The 23,947-nt window shown below is 45.3% G+C and overlaps 1 protein-coding gene across 2 annotated transcripts in view; it reads right to left on the bottom strand.

Moving 5' to 3' along the window:
* Positions 1–23,947, bottom strand: part of LOC137304018 (cadherin-23-like) — a 223,347-nt gene that overhangs the window by 8,333 nt on the left and 191,067 nt on the right. For both annotated transcript variants that reach the window (XM_067972416.1, XM_067972417.1), the window contains 11 exons: positions 19,042–19,219; positions 17,756–17,967; positions 16,715–16,906; positions 15,007–15,120; positions 12,844–12,970; positions 11,338–11,589; positions 9,891–10,052; positions 8,672–8,928; positions 6,654–6,751; positions 1,946–2,066; positions 1,138–1,217 (listed from right to left, as the gene is read on the bottom strand). In XM_067972416.1, the coding sequence (XP_067828517.1) occupies positions 1,138–1,217; positions 1,946–2,066; positions 6,654–6,751; positions 8,672–8,928; positions 9,891–10,052; positions 11,338–11,589; positions 12,844–12,970; positions 15,007–15,120; positions 16,715–16,906; positions 17,756–17,967; positions 19,042–19,219 (1,793 nt within the window). The remainder of the gene's footprint in view (positions 1–1,137; positions 1,218–1,945; positions 2,067–6,653; positions 6,752–8,671; positions 8,929–9,890; positions 10,053–11,337; positions 11,590–12,843; positions 12,971–15,006; positions 15,121–16,714; positions 16,907–17,755; positions 17,968–19,041; positions 19,220–23,947) is intronic.

Raw genomic sequence — 23,947 nt, 5'->3', positions numbered from 1 at the left:
AAGTTCATTCCACCTCAGTACAGTCTGAATATACTCACGCACAATGTGACCCAAATATAAGAAATCCCGGCCGAACTTTCAACTTTGGCGGGGGAGCAAATCGGACGATAATGAATCGTCTGCCCGTTACACACTCCATTCGAATTTCCTTTCCACTGATTTCGATGGGAAGGAGAAGCAGGTGTGGTGTATAAATAGGGACTGATCCGCGATTGTCCAATATATGCCCCTGCCAATGTTGAAAATTCGGTAAAATTCCACTCCAAAAAAAAATCCATGACTCGTCTATGAAGAGTGTTAACACCATGGAGATTATATCCACCACAACTCTCACCTTCATTTCGGGTCGTGCCCACAGATATATTCCCCCTCCGTTCTCTCTCATTCCTACCACTCTGTGATATTCAAATGGTGATTCTTCCTTCCCAACCACCAGCCCTGGCTCCCTCTGCTGATTTTAAATCCCCTCTCCCTATATCTGCCCTGCTAGACTGTCTCTGATTTTAAATCCCCTCTCCCTGTATCTGCCCTGCTAGACTGTCTCTGATTTTAAATCCCCTCTCCCTGTATCAGCCCTGCTAGACTGTCTCTGATTTTAAATCCCCTCTCCCTGTATCGACCCTGCTAGACTGTCTCTGATTTTAAATCCCCTCTCCCTGTATCGACCCTGCTAGACTGTCTCTGATTTTAAATCCCCTCTCCCTGTATCGACCCTGCTAGACTGTCTCTGATTTTAAATCCCCTCTCCCTGTATCTGCCCTGCTAGACTGTCTCTGATTTTAAATCCCCTCTCCCTGTATCTTGTTGCCAGGTTGTTGTGCTGCTGCAGGACTCTGCTTTTGAGGAAATTGCTCTGCAGGGAGTGAAACCCGAGCGAGAGGATATGCTCCGCTTGTAAGATGACCAATTTACATTTAACTTAAACAGGGACGTGGGCAATGCCCTTGGAGCTGATCCCGCTCCATCGCTGTAGCCCTGTTTACGCGCGCACCTCCAGCGGTGAAGTGGGAACAGCTCCATGGAAATCCCTCGGCCCGCACATTTCCAGTCTTGTATGTGAGTCCTTCCAGTAAGTTTATTTCATTGTTATTTACTTTTGTAACCTCGTGCAATGTAAATGTGAATCAAGGCACTTACACCGTTCTGTAATACCAGTTCATAAAGATGAACAGCATGGTGGCCAGGAACAGTAGAACTGCAAGAATAATTATTGCCATCTGCAAAAGGGGAAGAAAGAAAGAACTTGCATTTATATAGCGCCTTTCACGACCTCAAAATATCCCAAAGTGATTCACAGCCGATGCATTACTTTCTGAAGTGTAGTCAGTGTTGTAATGTTGTAACAGTACGTAGTATATATGTTTATTAGTTGACTAATTGATAGAGATCGATGGTTATGATTAGTCAACAACTCCATTATCGTTGTATCCTGCGACTACCAGGATGGTAGAAGGTGAACTGGATGGACCTTGGTCTGTTATTGTCCAGCAGTTCCTATGTTACTAGTTGTCTTCATTTAGTGCTCCACTGAATAAGATTTACAGATTTTAAAATGTATGTTTTCTGTCGTGAGATCGTGACACTAATTTCCTGTCCTGTTTCAGCTTTCAGAGCTGGATTAAGGATTCTTGGGGCCCTGGGCACCAGGAATATTTGGGGCCCTGTCGTCAACCTCCTCTGATCCATTAAAACACAAACGTGTAGTAAAATGCATGAAGAAATAGGCCAGTAGAATGTTTACACACTGCATCAATAACAAAGCAAATTATATCACACCACACTACACTAAAATGGACCATATTCGTCTGGAGCCTCGGGAGTGAAACAATTTGGCACAGTTACAAACACAAAGGTTTCTTTTCCCGACTTAGGTTCCAAGTAACGCTCAAAAATGACAAAAAAACTGTTACTTATATTATCGGCAAACCGCAGAATGAAACGTTACCTGTAAAGACGTCATATCGTTAGCTGGCCTAGCAGTAACAGCTGGCTGGACATCCAGGATGTTGTAATTCCTGAAGAGATTTCTTAGCTGTTCCTTATTTTCATCGATCATTTGTATTACCCTGCAACAGAAAAAGAAATCACCCATATGAATGTTCAACCTTCTGATCAATGAGTTACCTTGTGTGGCGTGAATCATAGGGGCATCACCTGATGTTATACTGAACCATTCATACTAGAAAGGTCCCAGGTTTGATTCCCAGTCCGTGTCGGCCAACTGATCTTAGCTCGGGCAGGGGTGGGACCCCAACAGTATCCTGGGATAAGGAGGGGAAATATTAGCCCAGGTCCTAGCTCCTGATCCCTGTCCATTGCTCTCCTGCTAGAAAGTAGCTGTGTGTAGATGTCCAGTGAGGACAGTATCAGGCTTGAGAGTGTTACTCGCCCACCCCCTCACCCCACCCTTTGTATAAAGAATGGAACGTGGGTGAGATACCAGAGGGAAAATGGGCATGATTTTGACCCCGAACCGGAAAGGGGGGGGAATCAAATTGCAGACGGGAAACACGGAAGTACAGGTTTCCCGGACGTCCTTACGATTTTGATATAAGGACGTCTTTTATTTCCTTTCGTCCGTTTCCCATTCGACTGACCGGTCTGATTGACAGGCTGGCCTCAGTCGGATGGGAGACCAGCCAGGGAGAGGACGTCTTCAGGTAAGTCTTTGATTGCATGGATGGCGGGGGGGAGGGGGGGCATAGGGTGGCAGGGGGAGTCAGTCATGGGGGGAGGGATTGGGGGTCAGTCACGGGGGCGGGGGCTGTCGGAATGGAGGGTCATCACGGGGCTCTGTGATCGATGGGGGGGGGGGGGTGGATTTGGGGGTCTGCAATCGTTGGGGGGGAAAATTGGGGGTCGTCGCGGGGTCCGCAATCGTTTGGGGTGGGAGTTAGAGATTGGAGGGGATTCCGCGATCGTTTGGGGGGGGGGGGGGGGGGGATCGGAAATCAGGGTGGGGGCCGCGATTATTGTGGGGGGTTCGTGCAGGTAGGCTTGTTGGGCCTGGGGGAAGCAGTCGTCCTCCTCCAGGACCACAAGCTGTGCCAGAAAGGTACTTGCCTATTAGTTTCGGGCCTTCTCGTCTCCTCTCACGCGGCGTGAAGGAGGAATCCCGGGAATCCCGGCCCCCGGGGATTCAAATCGGAAACTCTGTAAAAATGAAGGCCCGAGCCTCCTTGAACGGTTTTAATCACCAACCCGCCTCCTGGGAGCGCGCCCCTCGTCCCGTGAAAAATGGAAGTGGGTGGGTTGGAGGCGGGTCCAAAATGGTTGCGATTTTGAATGCTGACCGCCCACCGCCCCCAACCCACCCGTTTTTCCCTTTTAAAATCGTGCCCAATGTGTCTGGGTGTGCGGGTTATATGGGAGGGGGCAGAACTGGTTACAGATCACAAGAAAGGGATTCTAAAAGTCGCAATCTCACTTTTTGAGGAAGATTTACTCTCTGCATTAAATGTAGTCGTACTGTAAAGGTGTTTATAAAGAACATCAAATGGTTACAACACAGGAGGCCGCCATTCGGCCCATCAAGCCCGTGCTGGCTCTTTGCAGGAGAAATCCAGTTTGTCCCATTCCCCCGCTCTTTCCCCATAGACATGCAAATTTTTTTCCCTTCAAGTATTTATCCAATTCCTTTATGAAAGCCACAATTGAATCTGCTTCCACCAACCTTACAGGCAGCGCATTCCAGATCATAACTACTCGCTGCATAAAAATTATTTTCCTCATGTCGCCCTTGGTTCTTTTGCCAATCACCTGAAATCTGTGTCCTCTGGTGCTCGACCCTTCCGCTAATGGGAACAGTTTCTCTTTGTTTACTTTATCTAAACCCTTCATGATTTTGAACATTTCTATCAAATCTCCTCTCAACCTTCTCTGTTCGAAGGAGAACAACCCCAGCTTCTCCAGTCTATCCACGTAACTGAAATCCCTCATCCCTGGAACCATTCTGGCAAATCTTTTCTGCACTCTCTCTAAAGCCTTCACATCCTTCCTAATGTGCGGTGCCCAGAATTGGACACAAAGACTCCAGTTGTGGCCGAACCAGTGTTTTATAAAGGTTCAACATAACTTCCATACTTTTGTACTCTATGTCTCTATTTATAAAGCCCAGGATCTCTTCTGCTTTCTTAACTGCTTTCTCAACCTGTCCTGCCACCTTCAATGATTTGTGCACACATACCCCCAGATCTCTCTGTTCCTGAACCCCTTTTAGAATTGTACCCTTTAGTTTATATTGCCTTTCCTTGTTCGTCCTGCCAAATTGCATCACTTCGCACTTCTCTGCATAAATTTCATCTGCCATGTGTCCGCCAATTCCACCAGCCCATCTATGTCCTCTTGAAATTCATCGCTATCCTCCTCACTGTTTACCACACTTCCAAGTTTTGTGTCATCTGCAAATTTGGAAATTGTGCCCTGTACACCCAAGTCCAAGTCATTAATATATATAATCAAAAAAAAATTAACGATCCACTGCGGTGCACACCACAATCCTTCCACACTGCACAAAACTGTTCAGCATTCAACAGTAACCCGGCAGTCAGTAGCAACAACGGTGGTGACCCATTGGGGTCGTGATTGAGGCCAGTAATTGGTTCATGGAGCAGTAAGAATGCTGGAAAATTCCTGTCCCAGCTTGTGTAGCACTGAGATAAAAGGCCAGGTTGTGCCATCCTTTCGGTCCCAGAATCACCTTCCTCCTGCGTATGTCCCAGTTAACTCCCTTCCTAACAGCACTGTGGGAGAACCGTCACCACACGGACTGCAGCGGTTCAAGAAGGCGGCTCACCACCACCTTCTCGAGGGCAATTAGGGATGGGCAATAAATGCTGGCCTCGCCAGCGACGCCCACATCCCGTGAACGAATAAAAGAAAATAATTGAAATGAATCCATTTCCTTTCTCACTGCCTCAGTGGAGTCAGTGTTTGCAGTAGGTGGCTATCTATTCCATGGTAAGTGAAGTGTGAACAAGGTACTCCTCAACTTAACTTGCCGTTTCCTTAATTTTTTAATCGTGCATCTGTTTCCCTTCTCCTTGTTCCGCATAAAGTACTCTTTATTATCACCCAATCAGATTTCAAGTTTTTTTTTTTAAACGAGTTGCATTGCTCTCTTTAGTCCTCAATTGTCTTTTTTCCCGCATCCAGGAGTACAAATTGAGCTCTTTTCACAGTTCAAAGATCTCTTGTTCTCTCGTTGAATGGTTTCCAACACCATTTTGCCTTTTGATAATTACAGTGATTAAAACCAGACAGGATGCTCCTTGCAACATCTCTCCAGTTCTGTACACGGTGCCAGTATCACTTCCTTCGCCCTGAATTCCACAAATCTGTTTATGACACTAACATTCTCTATGACCTGGCAACTGTTGCTTATGCTTGCTTTTCATGTTTTGGCAACTCACCCGTGTAGTAATTTTTTTTTTACTGATCCACTTAAATAAACAAAAAACATCATAGTGCAACTTGTGATTCATCAAAACAACAAGCGACAACTCTCAGGAAAAGATTGTCCAGCTGGTGATGTTCTCATACTGGCACTGTTGGGTTAATCAACTGCATTAAAACAGCACAGAGAACAACTTGTATTAAGCACTGCAACGACTGGAAAATCTACCCCACGATCTTTCATTTACCTGCAGGGCGTCCCAGACTGAAACCTGGGTCAGTTTACTAGTTACAGAAGTCCCTTGCTTCGTTTCCTATTATCAAGTCAGTTCATTACCCAGTGGACTATGTCTTCCTTAATTCCATTAAACTTTCACTTTAGCCATAATACCCTTGTGAAAGACCTTATCAAACACCTTCTGATGATAATATCCTTAAAGGATTTCTGATTTAATGTTGAATTGACTCACATTGCCTTCACTCTTACTTGGACAGTAATACTTCTCCCGCAGGAGAAACCACAGATAATAGACTAATATCTCCTAGAACCTACCCAGAAATCAATTCCACGCATTGATGATTCTTTAGTGGACGTGATTGATTCAACGTTGCTGATGGCTGCCTTCGCTTTCCCAGACTTGCAACCCTCAACTTCTTTAAATCAGATGATCTGGTCATAATCACATTGCTGTGTGTGGGATCTTGCTGTGCGCAAATTGGCCGCTGCGTTTCCTACATTACAACAGTGACTACACTTCGAAGGTACTTCAAGCAAAGCGTTTTGGGGCGACCTGTGGTGGTGAAATGCGCTATATAAATGCAAGTTCTTGCTTCTTCCCCACAGCCATCTCAGGCAGCGTCAGTGCAGTAGCCATGACATGTGGTCCAAGCATTGAGCTGCGCCATCCTGCAGGGTCACACCTCAACTGTGGGTTTCTTTCCCTTCATTTTTCCTGCTACTTCTTAATGCCCTCCTTTTTCAGCCTTGATAAAGGCTAATAACAGGTTGAGATGCCTTTTGAGACTTTCTAAAAGCTTGTAACATTTTTGTCGCCCGATTGAGTCACTTCCCTTTAGCTGCCCCAATTCCTTTAAATTTCACTTGTACACGCAATTTTCTGTAAATAATTGCGAAAATAGAGAACTTGTGAAAATTGAGTGCTTTAGCATCCTGATGGGATTAGCACCAGTTCTTAACTCCTTATCACAGCAGTAAGTCAGCCTGCACCCCACATCCTGAAGGAAAGTGCTCAACTCACCGTTCCACGTCCAAGATCCGGTTAGTTTCTCTGTTCACCACATGGATCAGAACATCCGTCTGGGCAAAATTCACTCGGCCCTTTTTATCGACATGGAACTGTAAAGAAAGGCACGAAGCATTAACTCCTTTCCGTACTGACAGAGCTTTGGTTCGTTAAGTATTACATATTTTCACCAGTCAGTCACAAACCTGACCCTGGCTTTCTGCTGCTGAGACCTCACAAACGGTCTCCTTACCCAGTAACTGATGCTATCCCTGTGCCGAGAGCTGTTGTGTAGTCCAGCCTCTGCAGTTCGTTGCATTGGATCCAATTCATGTGCTGATTTACACGGCCCTGTCGCCTATCTCTGGAACCCGCTCCAGTCCAGGCTTGTCAGCTCTGGAATGGACATAATCCTGGAGGCATCGACACAACCTCCTGCCCCCACATTCCCGCCATTGGTCCCCCGTGCACTGCCTTCCCATTGGAAAGTGATTAGGCTCTTCATTACCCAATTGAATGATTCTTGACTGTCAGTCAATCAGCCTTTAACCCCAAATCCAATATTTTTATAATGAGTGAACAAAAGTGTTCAATGAAAAAGAAACACACAATTTTTTTAATGCTCCTATGATTTTCCTCCCCGGTTGCTTGTAGCAGTGTTCTGGAGATTAGTCTTTAATTCCTGGAGATTACAGGGCCATCCTGGAAGGTTGGCAACCCTACACAGTGTGTTACTCTGCTCTTCCGTATCCAGCCTCCTCTCCAGTCCCCCACTCTCTGCCTCCACCTGCCTTCAGCTATCTTTGCTCCACACTCTGCGGGAGGTGGGGGGAGGGTGGATGTGAACTCATGTTCTACTGGATTATTAATCCAGGCCTCTGTCCAGTACAAGTCCAGTAACATAACCGCTACACTACCTACCGTACACAGGATGGTTGATACGATAAAATACCTCATCGTAAGGTATTGGTGGGAAGCTACAGACTGACATACTCTCCACTCCTGGTCTTAAATAGAATTTATAGCACAGAAACAGGCCATTCAGCCCAACTATGCCGGTGTTTATGCTCCACACGAGCATCTTCCCACCTTACTTTATCTAACCCTTTCAGCATATCCTTCTATTCCTTTCTCCCTCATGTACTTAAATGTATCTATGCTATTCACTTCAACTACCCCACGTACTAACCACTCCCTGGGTAAAGAAGTTTCTCCTGAATTCCTTATTGGATTTATTAGTGACTGTCTTATCTTTATGACCCCCTAGTTTTGGACTCCCCTACAAGTGGAAATATCTTCTGTACATCTACCCTATCAAACCCATTTATAATTTTAAAGCTGTCTATTAGGTCACCTCTCATCCTTCTCTTTTCTAGAGAAAAGAGCCCCAGCCTGTTCAGTCTTTCCTGACAGTTATGACCTCTCAGTTCTGGTGTCATTCTTGTAAATCTTTTTTTTGCACCTTCTCCATTACCTTAATATCCTTTTTGTAATATAGAGACCAGGACAGTGCACAGTGTTCAATGTGTAGTCCAACCAAGGTTCTATAAAAGTTTAACATAACTTCTCTGTTTGTCAATTCTATTCCTCTAAAAATGAACCCCTGTGCTTGTTTTTTAAAAAAATATTCGTTTTTGGGATGTGGGTGTCGCTGGCAAGGCCAGCATTTATTGCCCATCCCTATTTGCCCTTGAGAAGGTGGTGGTGAGCCGCCTTCTTGAACCGCTGCAGTTCGTGTGGTGAAGGTTCTCCCACAGTGCTGTTAGGAAGGGAGTTCCAGGATTTTGACCCAGCGACGATGAAGGAACGGCGATATATTTCCAAGTCGGGATAGTGTGTGACTTGGAGGGGAACATGCAGGTGGCGTTGTTCCCATGTGCCTGCTGCCCTTGTAGGTGGTAGAGGTCGCGGGTTTGGGAGGTGCTGTCGAAGAAGCCTTGGCGAGTTGCTGCAGTGCATCCTGTAGATGGTACACACATCAGGTGAGCTTAAGTGAGGTTCAGTGGCCAAATGAACAGCCAAGGGTCAATTACCTGTACATCGTCTGTGTTGACTATGGCTCCAGTGATGTTGGAAAGCAATTTGATGAACTGTTCTTCAAACTCTCGCACCCTCTCAGGGATCTCGTTGATAACGATCTTGACCCGCTGGTCATCCTTCAGAATGTAAATCCCGATCACTGACGTATCGTTGTGTCCAGCCAGGTCTGAAACCATGATGTCCACCAGAAAGTACCCGGGGCTGTAGGCCGTGAAGAGGTCAAAGGTCCTCACAATGCCATCATGCTCCCCTGCAAATGTGGAATCAAAGGCAATAGTTCAAACTGCGAGATTCCCCAGTAATAGCCCTAAAGTCTTGTCACCAAAGTGAAAGTACGCAACACCAACGACGTACTTCTCTATTGCATTCCTGTAACATCTCACTTTACACGTTGGCCTTGAGTAGAATAGAGAAATCAAAAAGAAAGTGGGGGTGGGGGGAAGGCCTGGTTTGCATCTCTACTCAGTCTTATCTTTAGTGAACTCAGTTCGGTTATGCAAATCGCTCCAGATAACTTACAGTAGGTTGCCCAAACTGCAGCCTTAGTGCCACATGCAACAATCTGGCCTGTGGACCCCAGATACCTCAGTTCTATTTGTGCTTACGTTATCTGCTGATGTGTAACAACAACAACAACTTGCATTTATATAGCGCCTTTAACGTCCCAAGGCGCTTCACAGGTGCATAATCAGACAAAAATTGACACCGAGCCAAAGGAGGAGACATAAGGACAGGTGACCAAAGAGGTCGGTTTTAGGGAGCTTCTTAAAGGAAGAGAGGTGGAGCGGCAAAGAGGCGTGGGGAGGGAATTCCAGAACTTAGGGCCTAGACAGCTGAAGGTATGGCCGCCAATGATCGTTCCCTCATATTAAGAGGGATGACCAGAGGTTTGGTCAAAGAGCTGGTTTTGAGTTGGTCAAAACCAGCTCTTTGACCAAACCTCTGGTCATCCCTCTTAATATCTCCTGCTTGGCGTCTGTCTTTGCCTCTATGAAGTGGCTTGGGATGTTTTTCGACATTAAAGGTGCTACATAAATGCAAGTTATTGTTGTTGTTAAAATCGCGGACAAAGGAAGTTTACACCAACTTGTTAAGTGCTAATATCAGCACTGAGTAATAATCAAGAGCTTTGGTGTCAAGGTTTCACAGCAGCAAACTTGACTTGCAGGAGACACCATGGAATATTGACGTGCATTTCTCTTAAGATCCTACCAATTATGAAGACATTCCCAATATCTTCAGAATCATTGGACTGCAGCTTAATGTAGCGGATGTTAACGATTTGGTAGAAGATTAGGCTGTTGTTCCCAATATCAGCATCAGAAGCCTCCACTCTGATCAGCTCAGAGCCTACTTTAGCATCAGTAGCGACACCTACAGGCAGGAAGAAGACCTGTCAGTATTAGAAGAATTCGGGCAACAACAATTCAGAGGAAAGCAACATCACATGGAATATATAGCCGAGAAACAGGAAAAGGCCATTAGGCCCAAAGAAGCCTGCCTTTTCTTGCAAATCAATCCCACCAGCAGAAATGGAGATTAGCCTTTCGAAATAGCGACTTTGATGAAAGTACAAAAGTCAAGGTTGAAGACTGCTTCATTAACATTGGTGTTCAATACATCAGTCACATGTGGCTAATTGGGAATCCAGATGTGGCTAATTGCATTTCTGATTAGTAAATAAAAAATGAGTAATAGACGCCGTTCTTGGGCATGTGATCTTAACACTCCTATTCGCAGCATGTATCCTTGTGAACTTTAACCTTTTTGTGCGTTTGTTGGTGAAATGGTGAGATGAAGAGCAGAGTGAGCGAGTGTTTTTTGATCATTGTGAGTGCTTTACTTCCTTGGTTACTGAATGGTGGGAGATGTGTGTTAAGTAAATATACACGTGTGAAGTACATTTACCTCTGCTGAGTATATGAAAGGCATTTTCTATTAAAATTAGTGCATGCACTATTACAGGTAAATGTACTTCATGTGTGTATGTTAAAACGGTGTCGCAATAGTCACATCTGTGGCTAATCGGCAATTTCTTTTGGGCAACGCTGAGTTAGATTCAGTTGGGGCAAAAATAGTAATCAACAAAATAGATCATCTTTCAGGCAGACACAAAACTATCAAAGGTTTTGTCAAACTGGTTATTGTTTGATTGCAGTGTTGCTTAAACCAATCTATCTCTTGCTATGCTTAATGAAGACATCCTATTTTCACTATGGGGCTACGGCAAAAAGGGTTTATAGATTTAGTGGAGGACATTCCTTACTCCGGTGAATGCCGGGAAAGCCTATTCTTATACTCTCTCTGACTCTCAACAATAAAACCTGGGCTTGTACAGCAGTAAAATGTTCCGAAGCTCCAACTGGATAAAGCAAGTGGGCTGGCTGGAATTACCATCAAAACAGTTGGGAGAGTGTGATTTGTGTGAGGTTCCTGCCCAATATGGCAGCGTCGATTGGTCTGTTTCAATGTGAATTCCTACCGCATCATGGCAGAACTGGCCACACTTTCAGCTATTTTATTGTGAATGAAAAGCTATCAGCTTCCCCTCTAGAATCCGTGATTAGTTCCGGCAGCATTTAATGAAGGAATTAATGAAAAAAGGAAATGGGAAAACAGATTCTTGGCCTTGACTAAAGCTTCGGATCAGGAAACCCACCGGCAGTGTACTCGGACTTCATGAACCTGGGCGGCTGGTCGTTGATGTCGCCCAGGAAGATACGGACTTCCTGGAGGGTGAGGTCGGTGCTGGGGTCAAAGACCCGGTTGTGTCTCCTCGGAGGCCTCCAGTTCTGGTTGCTGGAGGCCTTGACGATGATGGAGTAGAACGGGTTTGTTTCTCGGTCCAGGTCATTCAGCACCTTAAGCAGCCCATTCCTGTTCAGCTGGAAGTTTTTCTCTGGATCTCCAGCTACATTGAGAAACAGTTTAATGAGTTCTTTTTTTTTTTGAGTAGTTACATGGTGATTATATTAAATTATGTTAAATTATTACAGATAAAAGGGTGGTACTTTGGGTTAAGCACATTGTACGTTCATCTCTGGGACCTGAGCTCAAATCCAGCCGGGATTAAAGGGACAAAAGTTATCTTTGCTTATTGGCTGTAAAGATTATTGGTTAAATTAATTCAGGCAGGCTCAAAGCAGTTCCTAGAGGCTTTGGGCCTATTGCAGAAGACTGTTCCTAATTGGGCACTAATTGTAAATCTGATTCAGAGACACCACAAGGATGGTTGGTGTGGAAAGGAAATGGTACAATGCAGTAAGGGGTGCCCTTCAGAGACTGTGGTTGAAGTAGGAGATTGAGGGTTAAGGTAGGATAGTGAGGTAGACTAACGTAGCGTCCAATATAACAACAACAACTTGAATTTGCATAGCGCCATGAGAAATGCTCCTGGTTCTTCAAAGATGGACATTAGAAATGGACACTGTGCCAGGAATTAGGAGATTAGGAAATGTGATGGAGAGCTTGGCAGAAGAGATGGGTTTTGAGGTTTTGGTTCCAGAGAGTCAGGACCAAAGCAGCTGAAGGCTCTGCCACCAATGGTGGGGCAGGATCGAACAGAAGGCCAGGATCAAGGAACAGGGCATTCGGGAGTTGTTATATGGCTGGAGGAGCTGGCAGCAAAAGGCTGGGCAGGACTGTGGAGGGATATATAGATGAGGATGAGGATTTTAAGTTCAATATGTTGGGAGACATTGGGAGTCAATGAAAGTCAGCAAGGATGCATGGAAGTGATGGATGAACAGGACATGGCGGGGGACAGATCACCACTGGCAGAGCTTTGGACCAGTTGGATTTTATGGACAAATGTAAGGAGTCTTACAACACCAGGTTATAGTCCAACAGCTTTATTTAAAATCATAAGCTTTCGGAGGCAGCCTCCGAAAGCTTGTGATTTTAAATAAAGCTGTTGGACTATAACCTGGTGTTGTAAGACTCCTTACATTTGTCCACCCCAGTCCATCACCGGCATCTCCACATCATGGATTTTATGGAGGTGGAGGATGGGAGGCCGGCAAGGAGAGCGTTGGAATAGCCGAGTCTGGAAGTGTCAAAGGACAAAGGTTTCGGAGTCAGAGGGGCAGAGGTGGGAGTAAGTGTTCTCGGTGGTGGAGAGGATACTGGGTACAATGAGGCACAACTCAACTGGCCGGGGACCTACCTGCTATAAAGTAATAGACCACAGCATTGGCGCCTTCGTCAGCATCGATCGCTCCCGTTACGTTCCCCACGACCGTGGCAGGATTGGAGTGTTCAGCCACAAACAACGGCTGGTACCGCAAACTTCTCTAATAAAACACAGGGTGCAGCACTGGGTTAGCTACGTAGTACTGAGAGAGAGAGAGAGAGAGAGGAGGAGGAGGACGAACATTCAAAGTAGAAGCAACCTTTCACATCCTTAACATTTAAAACAAACATCCTTTCAGAGTTTCCTTTGCTCTCTGCCCAATGGAAATATTTTCCAATTCAGGGGTTTTATTCCATGTGCACATTTGTCCTACATAACTTCAGAGTATGTGAAGCGTTTTGAGCTGTTTCTGGGATGTGATAAAAGTGCTAAATTAATGCAAATCTTTCTTTTTAAAACAGGGAGACGTGTTTGATGCGCTAAATGCAAAGTGAGGTGGCTGAGATAAAAAAGAAAAGCTTGCATTCTGACATTCACTGTACAGGAAGCGCTTTGAGATATTTCTGAGAGATAGAAGGCGCTAACTAATAAGTTGCTTTATAAACTGTTTATGTCCGGGAGGAGGGGGCAGGCTAGGGAACATCAGAGGACATTACGTGGTTTACTCTTAACGCCCTCAGAAGTGGCCTAGCAAGTCAACCAGTTGTCAAGAAGTTATACAGCACCTCATTATGAAATGGAGGAGGAACTTTTTTGCTACAAGGGTGGTCATTATGTGGAACAGATTTCCAGCACAGGCAGTGGAACAAGAAACCTTAATGGGCTTCAAGAAGGAACCAGACAGGTTCTTGTCAACAAATGGATTTCAGGGTTATTAGAAATGCACCAAGGGAACAATGGGGATAGGAGGGCTAGACGGACCGAAGGTCCTGAAACTGTTACTCTGTAACTTTTTGTGCTTCTCAGAAATGTCTCAGTGAATTACTTTGAAGTGTAATGATTATGTAGGCAGCCATTTTGTGCAGAGCAAGAGCCCACAAACAACGATATGAATGGTCTGCGTTTGGTGATATTGATTGAGGGAGAAAGGTCGGCCAGGACACCAGGAGAACTCCCTAGTCCTCTTCGAATAGCAGCAAAGGAACTTTAACATCTGCCAAAACCACTGGCTTAGGCAGACGCGGTCTCAGTTTAATATTTCATCTGAAGGACAGTACCTCAGGCAATACAGCACTCTCTCAGTACTGCAGTGAAGAGTCAGCCTAGATTATGTGCTGAAGTCCTGGACTGGGGACTTGAACTCACAACTTTCTGACTCAGAGGTGACAGTGTTCCTGACTAAGTCATAGCTGATGAAGTCACAGACATGTTCTCTGATGTTTTCATCCTCAAGAATCATGTCAAACAAGAGCGACCAACACAGTGGTGCGAGGTTATTACAAAACAAAGTGATTCAGTAAAGTGATAACCCAGCCTGTGGGATGATTAGACGCAGCTTTGGATCTGTAACTGGCCACATCTCCTGAACAAAGAACGTCCCTTAAAAGGAGAGGGGACCCCAAAAGCAATAAATGACAGCGTGAGATATTAAAATAATTGGAATGGGAGCGCCCTATAGCCATTGAAGTAGCTGCTGGTGACTGGCTATAGAGAGGGTCGAGCTGCTCGTTCATAAAATGAGGCACAAAGTGGGGGGCAAAGAAATTGTTCTCCTCAGAGCAGAGAAGATTAAGGGGAGATTTAATAGAGGTGTTCAAAATCATGAGGGGCTTTGATAAGAGTAGATAGGGACAAACTGTTTCCGTTGGCAGGAGGGTCGGTTGCCAGAGATTTAAGATAATCGGCAAAAAAGCCAGTGGGGAGAGGAGGAGAATTTGTTTTTTTACTCAGCGAGTTGTTATGACCTGGAATGCACTGCCTGAAAGGGCGGTGGAAGCAGATTCAATAATAACTTTCAAAAGGGAATTGGATAAATACTTGAAGGGAAAAAAAATTACAGGGCTATGGGGAAAGAGCAGGGGAATGGGACTAATTGGTAGCTCTTTCAGAGAGCTGTAAGAGGCACGATGGGCTGAATGGCCTCCTTCTGTGCCGTTTGATTCAATATAAAATACACAAGTCCCTAGAGTTACCGGAACCCGGCTGTTGCTTGGTATCATCTGACCGTATTCAGTACATTTATTGAAATACCCTTACAGGTGGTTTGAGGAAGAGTGGTTCATTGTCGTCAATGTCGTCCAGAGCCACCTGCAGAAGCTGGGTGGTCTCGTAGGGGACGGGTTGCCCGAGGTCATAAGCCAGGAGAATGAGCTAAAAAGAGAGAAAAAAAACGAATCCATGAAAAGAAGGCTCACTGTCTGATATCATTCCATGCCACTTCACTACTATAACAAAAGGCTGCCTACAGTGACACCACTACTCCCGGCCAGAATGGTGATGATTGGGTAATTTCCTCATCAATCACGCCTGGAGACCGCACTGCTGTAAGTGACTGGGTTTGATTTTACGCACATAATTTGTATTATGTAACTATCCTCCACTTACTGCATTTTGTTGGAGAAATAACCCTGCTTTTATCGGGAGACTTTGCTGTAGTTTCGGTCATGAGTTCTGTTTGCTGTAGTTCTGAGAGACTCTTTCTAAATAGACTCTGTAGACTGTTTGCTGTAGTGGGCTGTTCAAATAGACTCTGTTTGCTGTAAGTCCCGCCCCGCCTCTAACTCATTGGCTGACACAGTGGTGCCGATACTCACTGCGATAACAAAGGCAGAAACACGAGGTTCCTCTTCTCCCAAGTTATTGACTTGCTCCTGTTGGCTTTTCCTCCAAAAGGTGAGCACTGCCAGTAATCGTATGGCACACGAACAAAATAATCACGCACCCATGTTTGGAAACCATGCTTAAAGCTAATCAATGGCGGCAATGGCTTTACAATGAGGCAAAGTACAAAGCAAGACCCATTTATTCTTCTTATTTTTCAGCAGTGAAGAGAGAGGATGTCAGTGCAACAGGAGGCCATCGGTTCAAGCTCGTGTTGTGACTCTAAAGACTGCAGTTAAATTACTGTTATCATTCTGAGAGTGAAGCTGGTAAGACCTGGGTTATACTGCCGGCTGCATCTGGCATTGCCTGCCAGGAGGGAGCTGTGCACAAGTGTTACGCTCTCCCTGGCAGCGATTTTATAACATTGAAAGCATGTCTGCTTGCTCGGGCAATTAGATAGACTGCATTAAGTTTATAAAGTTCCTGGGAGAGCTAATGGACTTGGCTGAGCACTTTTTACACCAGGCATCGCAACGAATCGAAGATATACTCCACACAGCGAAAAGCTCAAGTGGTGTGAGATGGCTTTCAGGAAGCGAAGGAGGCTTTTACCGCTCTTGTATTTGGAAGTCAGATCAGGACCTGAGTTATACTGCTGTTCTTGCATCAATCCATGTCTAAAACTGCCTTGCACTGTTAGAAAGGTGGCAGTATAACTGCGATCTAATGGGTCGGGCTGTGACTACTTGGGATAAGCAAATGTTTGATTGAACCTCACTTGAAGGCCACACACTGAAAACTGGGAAGAATTCCAAGTTTTCAATTCAGATTACAGTTTCTTTTCTACTGTTCTACATGGAATTACACAGAATCTACAGCACAGAAACAGGCCATTCGGTCCAACTGGTCCATCTCGGTGTTTATGCTCCACACCAGCCTCCTCCCACCCCTCTTCGTCTAACCCTATCAACATAACCTCAAGAAATAACATCAATTAATCTCTGGGCAGCTTCCAATAATACACAGAAAGATGTATTTCAGATAACATCCAAACGCTCCTTCCCACTATAAACAGACATGTTGCAGGGATGTCCGTAAGAGGATAGGGAATTCGAGGACTCACATTAGAGTCCACACTCACATTATAGGCAGCCTGCTTCTCCCTGTCCAGTCTGACTGTCGTATTGATGATTCCACTGAGAGGGTCGATGTTGAAATATTCCCAGTCTCTGTTGACTGCTGTTTTCAGAAAGCTGTACTGGACTGCCCCATTCAAACCTTCATCGTTGTCAGTGGCCAACACTTCATACACGCTGAAGCCTGCGTCTCTCTCCTGGGAAACAAGAAAGAGAACAATGAACTCTTGAAGGTATCTCAGTCTTAAGCCAAGCCATGGGTCTGTTCCTGCACTGCGGGATTTCACGGAGAGGTAGATGGTGCCAGCAAACTCAAAAGGGAACTGAATAGATTTTTTGGCAAAAGAATCAATTGAGTGGTAGGAGAGAAGGACTGTAGTGTGGGATTGTTAAAATTTTGGGACTGGCTTGGTGAATGGTAATGACATTTTCCAGTTGTCTATATTCCAGTGGGTTTCCCAATGATAAAACAGGTATAGCCAACGTATAACAACAACAACTTGTATTTATACAAGTAAAACATCCCAAGGCGCTTCACAGGAACGTTATCAAACAAAATTTGACACTGAGCCACATAAGGAGATATTAGGACAGGTGAAAGAGGTAGGTTTTAAGGAACGTCTTAAAGGAGGAGAGAGAGGCAGAGAGGTTTAGGGAGGGAATTCCAGAGCTTAGAGCCTAGGCAGCTGAAGGCATGGCCGCCAACATACAGGAATTCCAATGCCAATGAAACTGGACTCTGGATAGAGAGGAATTGATGGGCTGAATGGCCATTTCTTGCTCCAGATTTTTCTTTCTTTTTTCTCCTAACTATTCTTGATAAGCTTTATAAGCCATTACATTTCCTGTCGCATGATCAGTGCAAAAATAAAATGACTGTCCAGTTCTAAAGCTGCATTTAAATGAGTTTAGAATTTTTAAAACTTATTTTTTATTCTTGTAATATTTTGTTGTTAAAACTTTTGCCCAGTACTCTGAGGGGTACTGGTCTGTCCAAGGGAGTATCACTGTTAGTGGATTAGAGGGCCCTACACCAAGTGTATTACCTCCATGATGTGCAGTATTGTCCCATTGGGAGGCCTGACAAACACAGGCCGATTGTCATTAACGTCGATCACATCAATTTTCAGCAAAGTTGTCCCCCAAAGTGGTGGCCTGCCTTTATCAGTGGCGACAACTGTCAAATTAAACCTTTCGTAGGATTCCAGGAGTCGTGCGGTTGTGATCATGGCCGTGTTTTCATCAATCCTAAAAGCCTCTGAAAGGAAAGAGAGAACAGATGATCCGCATGTACATTTTCCAACCACCCTCGGGCCGCTTGGTTCTGGCCCACGCTTGTCACACAGCGACAGCAGGCCCAGGCGAATTTCTAGGCCGCAGTGTCGGAATAAGGGGGGCAGAGGGCGAGGGGACGAGAGCGAGAGCAAGAGAGACAGATAGCATGTGTGAGAGAGGGAGAGGGAGAGCGGGCGAGAGAAATAGATCTACAGGGGGAAGAGGAAAGAAAGTGTGTAAGGTGTACCGCGTACCAGACATAGAATGAACAGGTTAAGGCCTCCACAAAAATAGAGGGGAGAGGAATCTCGTGGGAATGCTCTAAACTTTCATGCACAATTATTGGCAACAGTAATTTAGAGTCAATTTATGGTGAATTATTATGATGCATAATCTTTGTACTTAACATTCGTTGTGAAGAGTTTAAAAAATATATATTGGACTTTTCTTCGTTTATAATTGATATACTCGTACAGGGACCGAGTCTATTGTCCCTCAGATGGTAATGTGAAATTGCAGATGTGATTCACTTATCAGCAATAGTTTAGACTTGTGATTAGTTGGTCCAACGCACTGTACGATACAGGATTAGGTGCAGTCATTGGGGGAAAGTGGGGGGGGGGCGTGTTCCTCCTCCCCCCACACACACAATTGTTTTGGGCAGAGGTCATCCCTCCCTTTCCCTGCTGCTGATGACTCCCCCCTCATTACACCTGCTTAAGCCAATGGTTTCCCAACAGGGTGAGGCCGTCCATTCCCTCAAGTGGAGATACTGAATGGAGGTGAGACATTACCCAGAAGGAGGGAGGGAAAAAAAAACACCAGACAAGCTACCCCACCTCCCAGACATCCCCCAGCCCTCTCGCAAGGCTCCGAGCGGCAGGATAAAATTCTGAGCTGCTCTGGGGGAGGTTTGAGGACTGTTTAGCAACATGCGCTACTCATCCAGGAACAGTGAGGCACCTGAGGAGACAAGCAAATTTAACAGGGAGCAGAAAAATATTCAAATAAAGTGAACATTGTTCCCTTAAAGGGATTAAATAACTGTTTATCGTACCTACTCCAGGGCCCTGAATACTGTACTGTAATACAGCATTTTCCCCCTCGTCCAGGTCTGACGCAGTCATGGTTACCACGGACGCCCCTCCCGGCTCATTCTCATACACACTGGTGCTAAACACATTCTTGGAGAACTGTGGACGATAGTCATTGACGTCCAGGACAGTCACCAGCACCTGCGGCGATAAACAACAACTGCATTAACTCACGAGTCTCAAGCTGCAGTTATACTGAGTCAGTTTGAAATGGGTCCTGGGCGCACATTGATGCGAAAGAGGCAGTGTAACTCCAGAGTCGGGCCCCTGAACTGATCAGAACCAAGTGGAGTGGGACCCTCTGCAGGAGGACATATTTTACACCACTGTGAACTCGGCACTTTGTGGTGTGGTGTGTGAAGCTGTATTTAAGAGGTGCTCAGACACTAGTTACTACAGCACAGAAACAGGCCAGTCGGCCCAACTGGTCTATGCCAGCGTTTATGCTCCACACAAGCCTCCTCCCCACTTCATCTAACCCTATCAGCATATCCTTCTATTCCTTTCTCCCTCATGTGTTTATCTAGTTTCCCCTTAAATGCATCTGTGCTATTCGCCTCAACTACTCCATGTGGTAGTGAGTTCCACATTCTAACCACTCTCTGGGTAAAGAAGTTTCTTCTGAATTCCCTATTAGAATGATACCCGGATTTCAAGGGTTAAGTTACGAGGAGAGATTACACAAATTGGGGTTGTATTCTCTGGAGTTTCGAAGGTTGAGGTGTGATCTGATCGAAGTTTATAAGATATTAAGGGGAACGGATAGGGTGGATAGAGAGAAACTATTTCCGCTGGTTGGGGATTCTAGGAGTAGGGGGCACAGTCTAAAAATTAGAGCCAGACCTTTCAGGAGCGAGATTAGAAAACATTTCTACACACAAAGGGTGGTAGAAGTTTGGAACTCTCTTCCGCAAACGGCAATTGATACTAGCTCAATTGCTAAATTTAAATCTGAGATAGATAGCTTTTTGGCAACCAAAGGTATTAAGGGATATGGGCCAAAGGCAGGTATATGGAGTTAAATCACAGATCAGCCATGATCTTATCAAATGGCAGAGCAGGCTCGAGGGGCTGAATGGCCTACTCCTGTTCCTATATTCCTATGGATTTATTTTGGACTCCCCCACAAGTGGAAACATTTTCTCCACGGATACCACTCACCATCGTTAAGAGTCTGCAAATCAAGGCTGTGAGTACCCGGCACCTATCTGTAGGATTTCTGTTTGCCTAATATGGAGTTTGCTCTCTTAGGACGTTAAACCGAGGCCCCGTCTGCCCTCTCAAGTGGACGTAAACGATCCCATGGCACCATTTCGAAGAAGAGCTGGGGAGTTCTCCCCGGTGTCTTGAGCCATTATTTATCCCTCAACCAACATCACTAAAAAAACAGACTGTCTGGTCATTTATCACATTGCTGTTTGTGGGATCTTGCTGTGCACAATTTGGCTGCTGCGTTTCCCTACATTACAACAGTGACGACACTTCAAAAGTACTTCATTGGCTGTGGAGCGCTTTGGGACGTCCTGAGGTCGTGAAAGGCGCTATAGAAATGCAAGTTCTTTCTTTTTCAGAGAGCTGAGGCGTAGGTTGCCAAAGGTAAACCTTAGCAACCAAAGGGGTGGAAAAATGTGAGGGAAATATAATAAAACTACCCCGCGCCCCATAAGTTCTATAAATTTAAATGAGTGAAAACGTGTTGCAGCAGCTTAGCAACTAAAGTGATTGCTGATCTATGGTGTTGGCTCTGCCAAGCATTTGGAAGAATGCATAAACCCCATTATTATTAGTGAACCAAAGGTTTGACACATTACAAAAGTAACCACATCCCCTTTCACTTCTCAGAAACGAGTGATGCAATCCTAGGTGAAAGGGGCAAGAAGTTCTTTCTCTCAGTATCCTTTAATATATTGGTTGGTTGTCTATTTGGAACAACAATGATGTCTTGACCAGTGGAAAGGGTGGTATTTCTCCACTCATGAGCACTGCCCGATCATTAGAGTGAGGTGGTTAACCAGAGGGCCCTAACCTCATGCTCTCGACTGCTTACAGCAGGTTCCAATGGCAAAACAGGATTGCAGCTGACAGATTTTTTGTTGGCAAGGGGATTAAGGGTTGCGGATGCAAGGCGGGAACGTGGAATTAAGATACAGATCCGCCATGACCTAATTGAATGTCGGAACAGGTTCGAGGGGCTGAATGGCCTAATCCAGTTCCTATGACATCTTATGTGCCTGAGTTAGTAACTTTAGGAACAGGAGTAGGCCATTTCCTGCTCCGCCATTCAATTAGGGGGCCGCTGATTTGCACCTCAATTGCATTTTTCCACCTTTGCTCCATATTCCCTTGATATCCTTACCTAACAAAAATCTATCGATCTCAGTCTCGAAAGCTCCAATTCTCTCCCAGCATCCGCAGCCTTTTGTTTTGGGGGAGGGGAGGGAATTCCAGATTTCTACTACCCCTTTTGTGAAAAAGTGAATCCTCATTTCACTTCTGAACGGCCTGGCTCCAATTTTAAGATTACGCCCTCTTGTTCTTGATTCCCCCACCAGAGCAAATAGTTTCTCCGTATCTACCCGATCAAATTCCTGTCACACTTTAAACACCTCGATCAGCTCAGTGGTAGGGGGGTTTAGCTCAGTGGTAGAGCATTTTGACTGCAGATCAAGAGGTCTCTGGTTCGTATCCAGGCGCTCCCTTGTACATTCTCAGTGCTGCTTTTTTTTGACACGATGGGCCGAAGGGCCTCTCTCCGTGCTGTATAACTCTATGAGATCACCCCTCAATCTCCTGTACTCAAGGGAATATGTAGTTTATGCAACCTGTCCTCATAATTTAACCCTCCAATCTCCGGTATCATTCAACAATACAAGATTCTTACAGGGCTCGACAGGGTAGATGCAGGGAGGATGTTTCCCCTGGCTGGGGAGTCTAGAACCAGGGGTCACAGTCTCAGAATAAGAGTTAGGCCATTTACGACTGAGATGAGGAGAAATCTCTCCCCCAGAGGGCTGTGGAGGCTCAGTCAGTGAGTACATTCAAAACAGAGATCGATAGATTTCTAGATATTAAAGGCATCGAGGGATATGGGGATGGTGCAGGAAAATGGTGTTGAGGTAGAAGATCAGCCATGATCGTGTTGAATGGCGGAGCAGGCTCGAGGGGCCGGATGGCCTACTCCTGCTCCTATTTCTTATGTTCTTATTCTGGTGAATTTGCGCTGCACCCCCTCCAAGAACAATATATAATTCCTGACGTGCGGTGCCCAAAACTGAATGCAGTGCTCCAGATGGGGTCTGACCAAAGCTCTGTACAACTGAAGCATAACTTCCTCCCCTTTGTATTCCAGCCCCCTTGTTTGTGGGATCTTGCTGTGCGCAAATTGGCTGTTGCGGTTCCTGCTTTACAACAGTGTCTGCACTTCAATAGCACTTCATTGGCTGTAAAGCGCCTTGGGGTGCCCTGAGGTCGTGAAAGACGCCATATAAACGCAAATTCTTCCTTTTTGTCTGAAATTCCTCTTTCTGCTGTTATAGTAATTTTAAACTGGTGAAGAGGGGCGGCAAAATAGAGAGGCATTTCAGGCTAGTGCCCACGCACTCTTATCCCACAGCCTTGATCTAAAGGCCAGGATGTCTACTTCAAACTTGTTGCACTCGTGACTCTTATGCTTGGCGGCGAAAAAGATCACAGGGTAAATTTTCCGGGACCTCGCTCCCGGCCGACAGTCTCGCTCAGTGAGACCAGCGATTGGAGAATCGCACGTGGAGCTCAGCGCTCCTGATTTCACCCAGTGACTAAAATTAAAATGAATGACTGAGAAAGTCAGCAGCACTGCGAACCGGATGTGCTGACCTGGTGCCCGAGGTCCTGATCAATGCTGTCAAGCGAGAGTCTGCGTTTGTCTCAAATATACGCCGTGTGTAAAAAAAAAGCTCAATTCATGAAGTGAATTTCATGATTGACAAGATGTCAACAGATACATTTAAAGTATCGTTCTATCCAGCAACCTTTCCTAAGTCTCACACTGACATAATTTGGACATTTTGTCCTTTTCTGCATGACGTATCAATCAGTAGACAGTACAGTGATGTGAGCAGAAGGATTTACAACAGGAAAGAACCTTTAAAAAGAGCCAGGACGATGTTGAAAGAGCAGCATCTTGCATCCTGTTCCCTTAAATTTATTTTGAAATATTTTGAAATATTATTTGAATTGATTGAACACGCGTTCTGGGCTTGATGTCAGTGCCAAGCAGTGGGAAACATTTGAAGCAAGGCTTTTAGTGAGGGTGAAGATTTAGATGAGATTTTGAAGAGGGTTTGCCAAAACCTGGTGATTAATTCTTGATCTTCAATTCACTATTGGCCGTTCTTACTGCTTCTCTCAGCGGCACTGTCATTTTGTGCTCAATATGTTTGCTGACCTACATTGGCATCCGGTCTGGCAACCCCATAATTTTAAAATTCTCATCCTTGTTTTCAAATCCTTCCATGGCCTCGCCCCTTCCCTATCTCTGTAACCACCTCTAGCTCTACAACCCTCCCAGATCTCTGCGCTCCTCCAATTCTGGCCTCTTGTGCATCTCCAATTTTAATCATTCCACCATTGGCGGCCGTGCCTTCAGCTCTGGAATTCCCTCCCTTAACCTCTCCGCATCGCTACCTCTCTCTCCTCTTTTAAGACATTCCTTAAAACCTACCTCTTTGACCAAGCTTTTGGTCACCTGTCCTAATATCTCCTGCAGCTCGGTTTCAAATTTTGTTTGATAATCGCTCCTGGGAAGCACCTTGCAATGTTTCACTACGTTAAAGGCAAGTTGCTGTTGTAAATCAGGGATGGCTGTATGTTCCCAAACTCATTGGCAAC

Source organism: Heptranchias perlo, chromosome 36 (genome assembly GCF_035084215.1).
Source record: "Heptranchias perlo isolate sHepPer1 chromosome 36, sHepPer1.hap1, whole genome shotgun sequence".
Classification (NCBI taxonomy): domain Eukaryota; kingdom Metazoa; phylum Chordata; class Chondrichthyes; order Hexanchiformes; family Hexanchidae; genus Heptranchias; species Heptranchias perlo.
The sequence above is the reverse complement of the archived record's forward strand: the minus strand, read 5'-3'. Positions and strand labels throughout refer to the sequence as shown.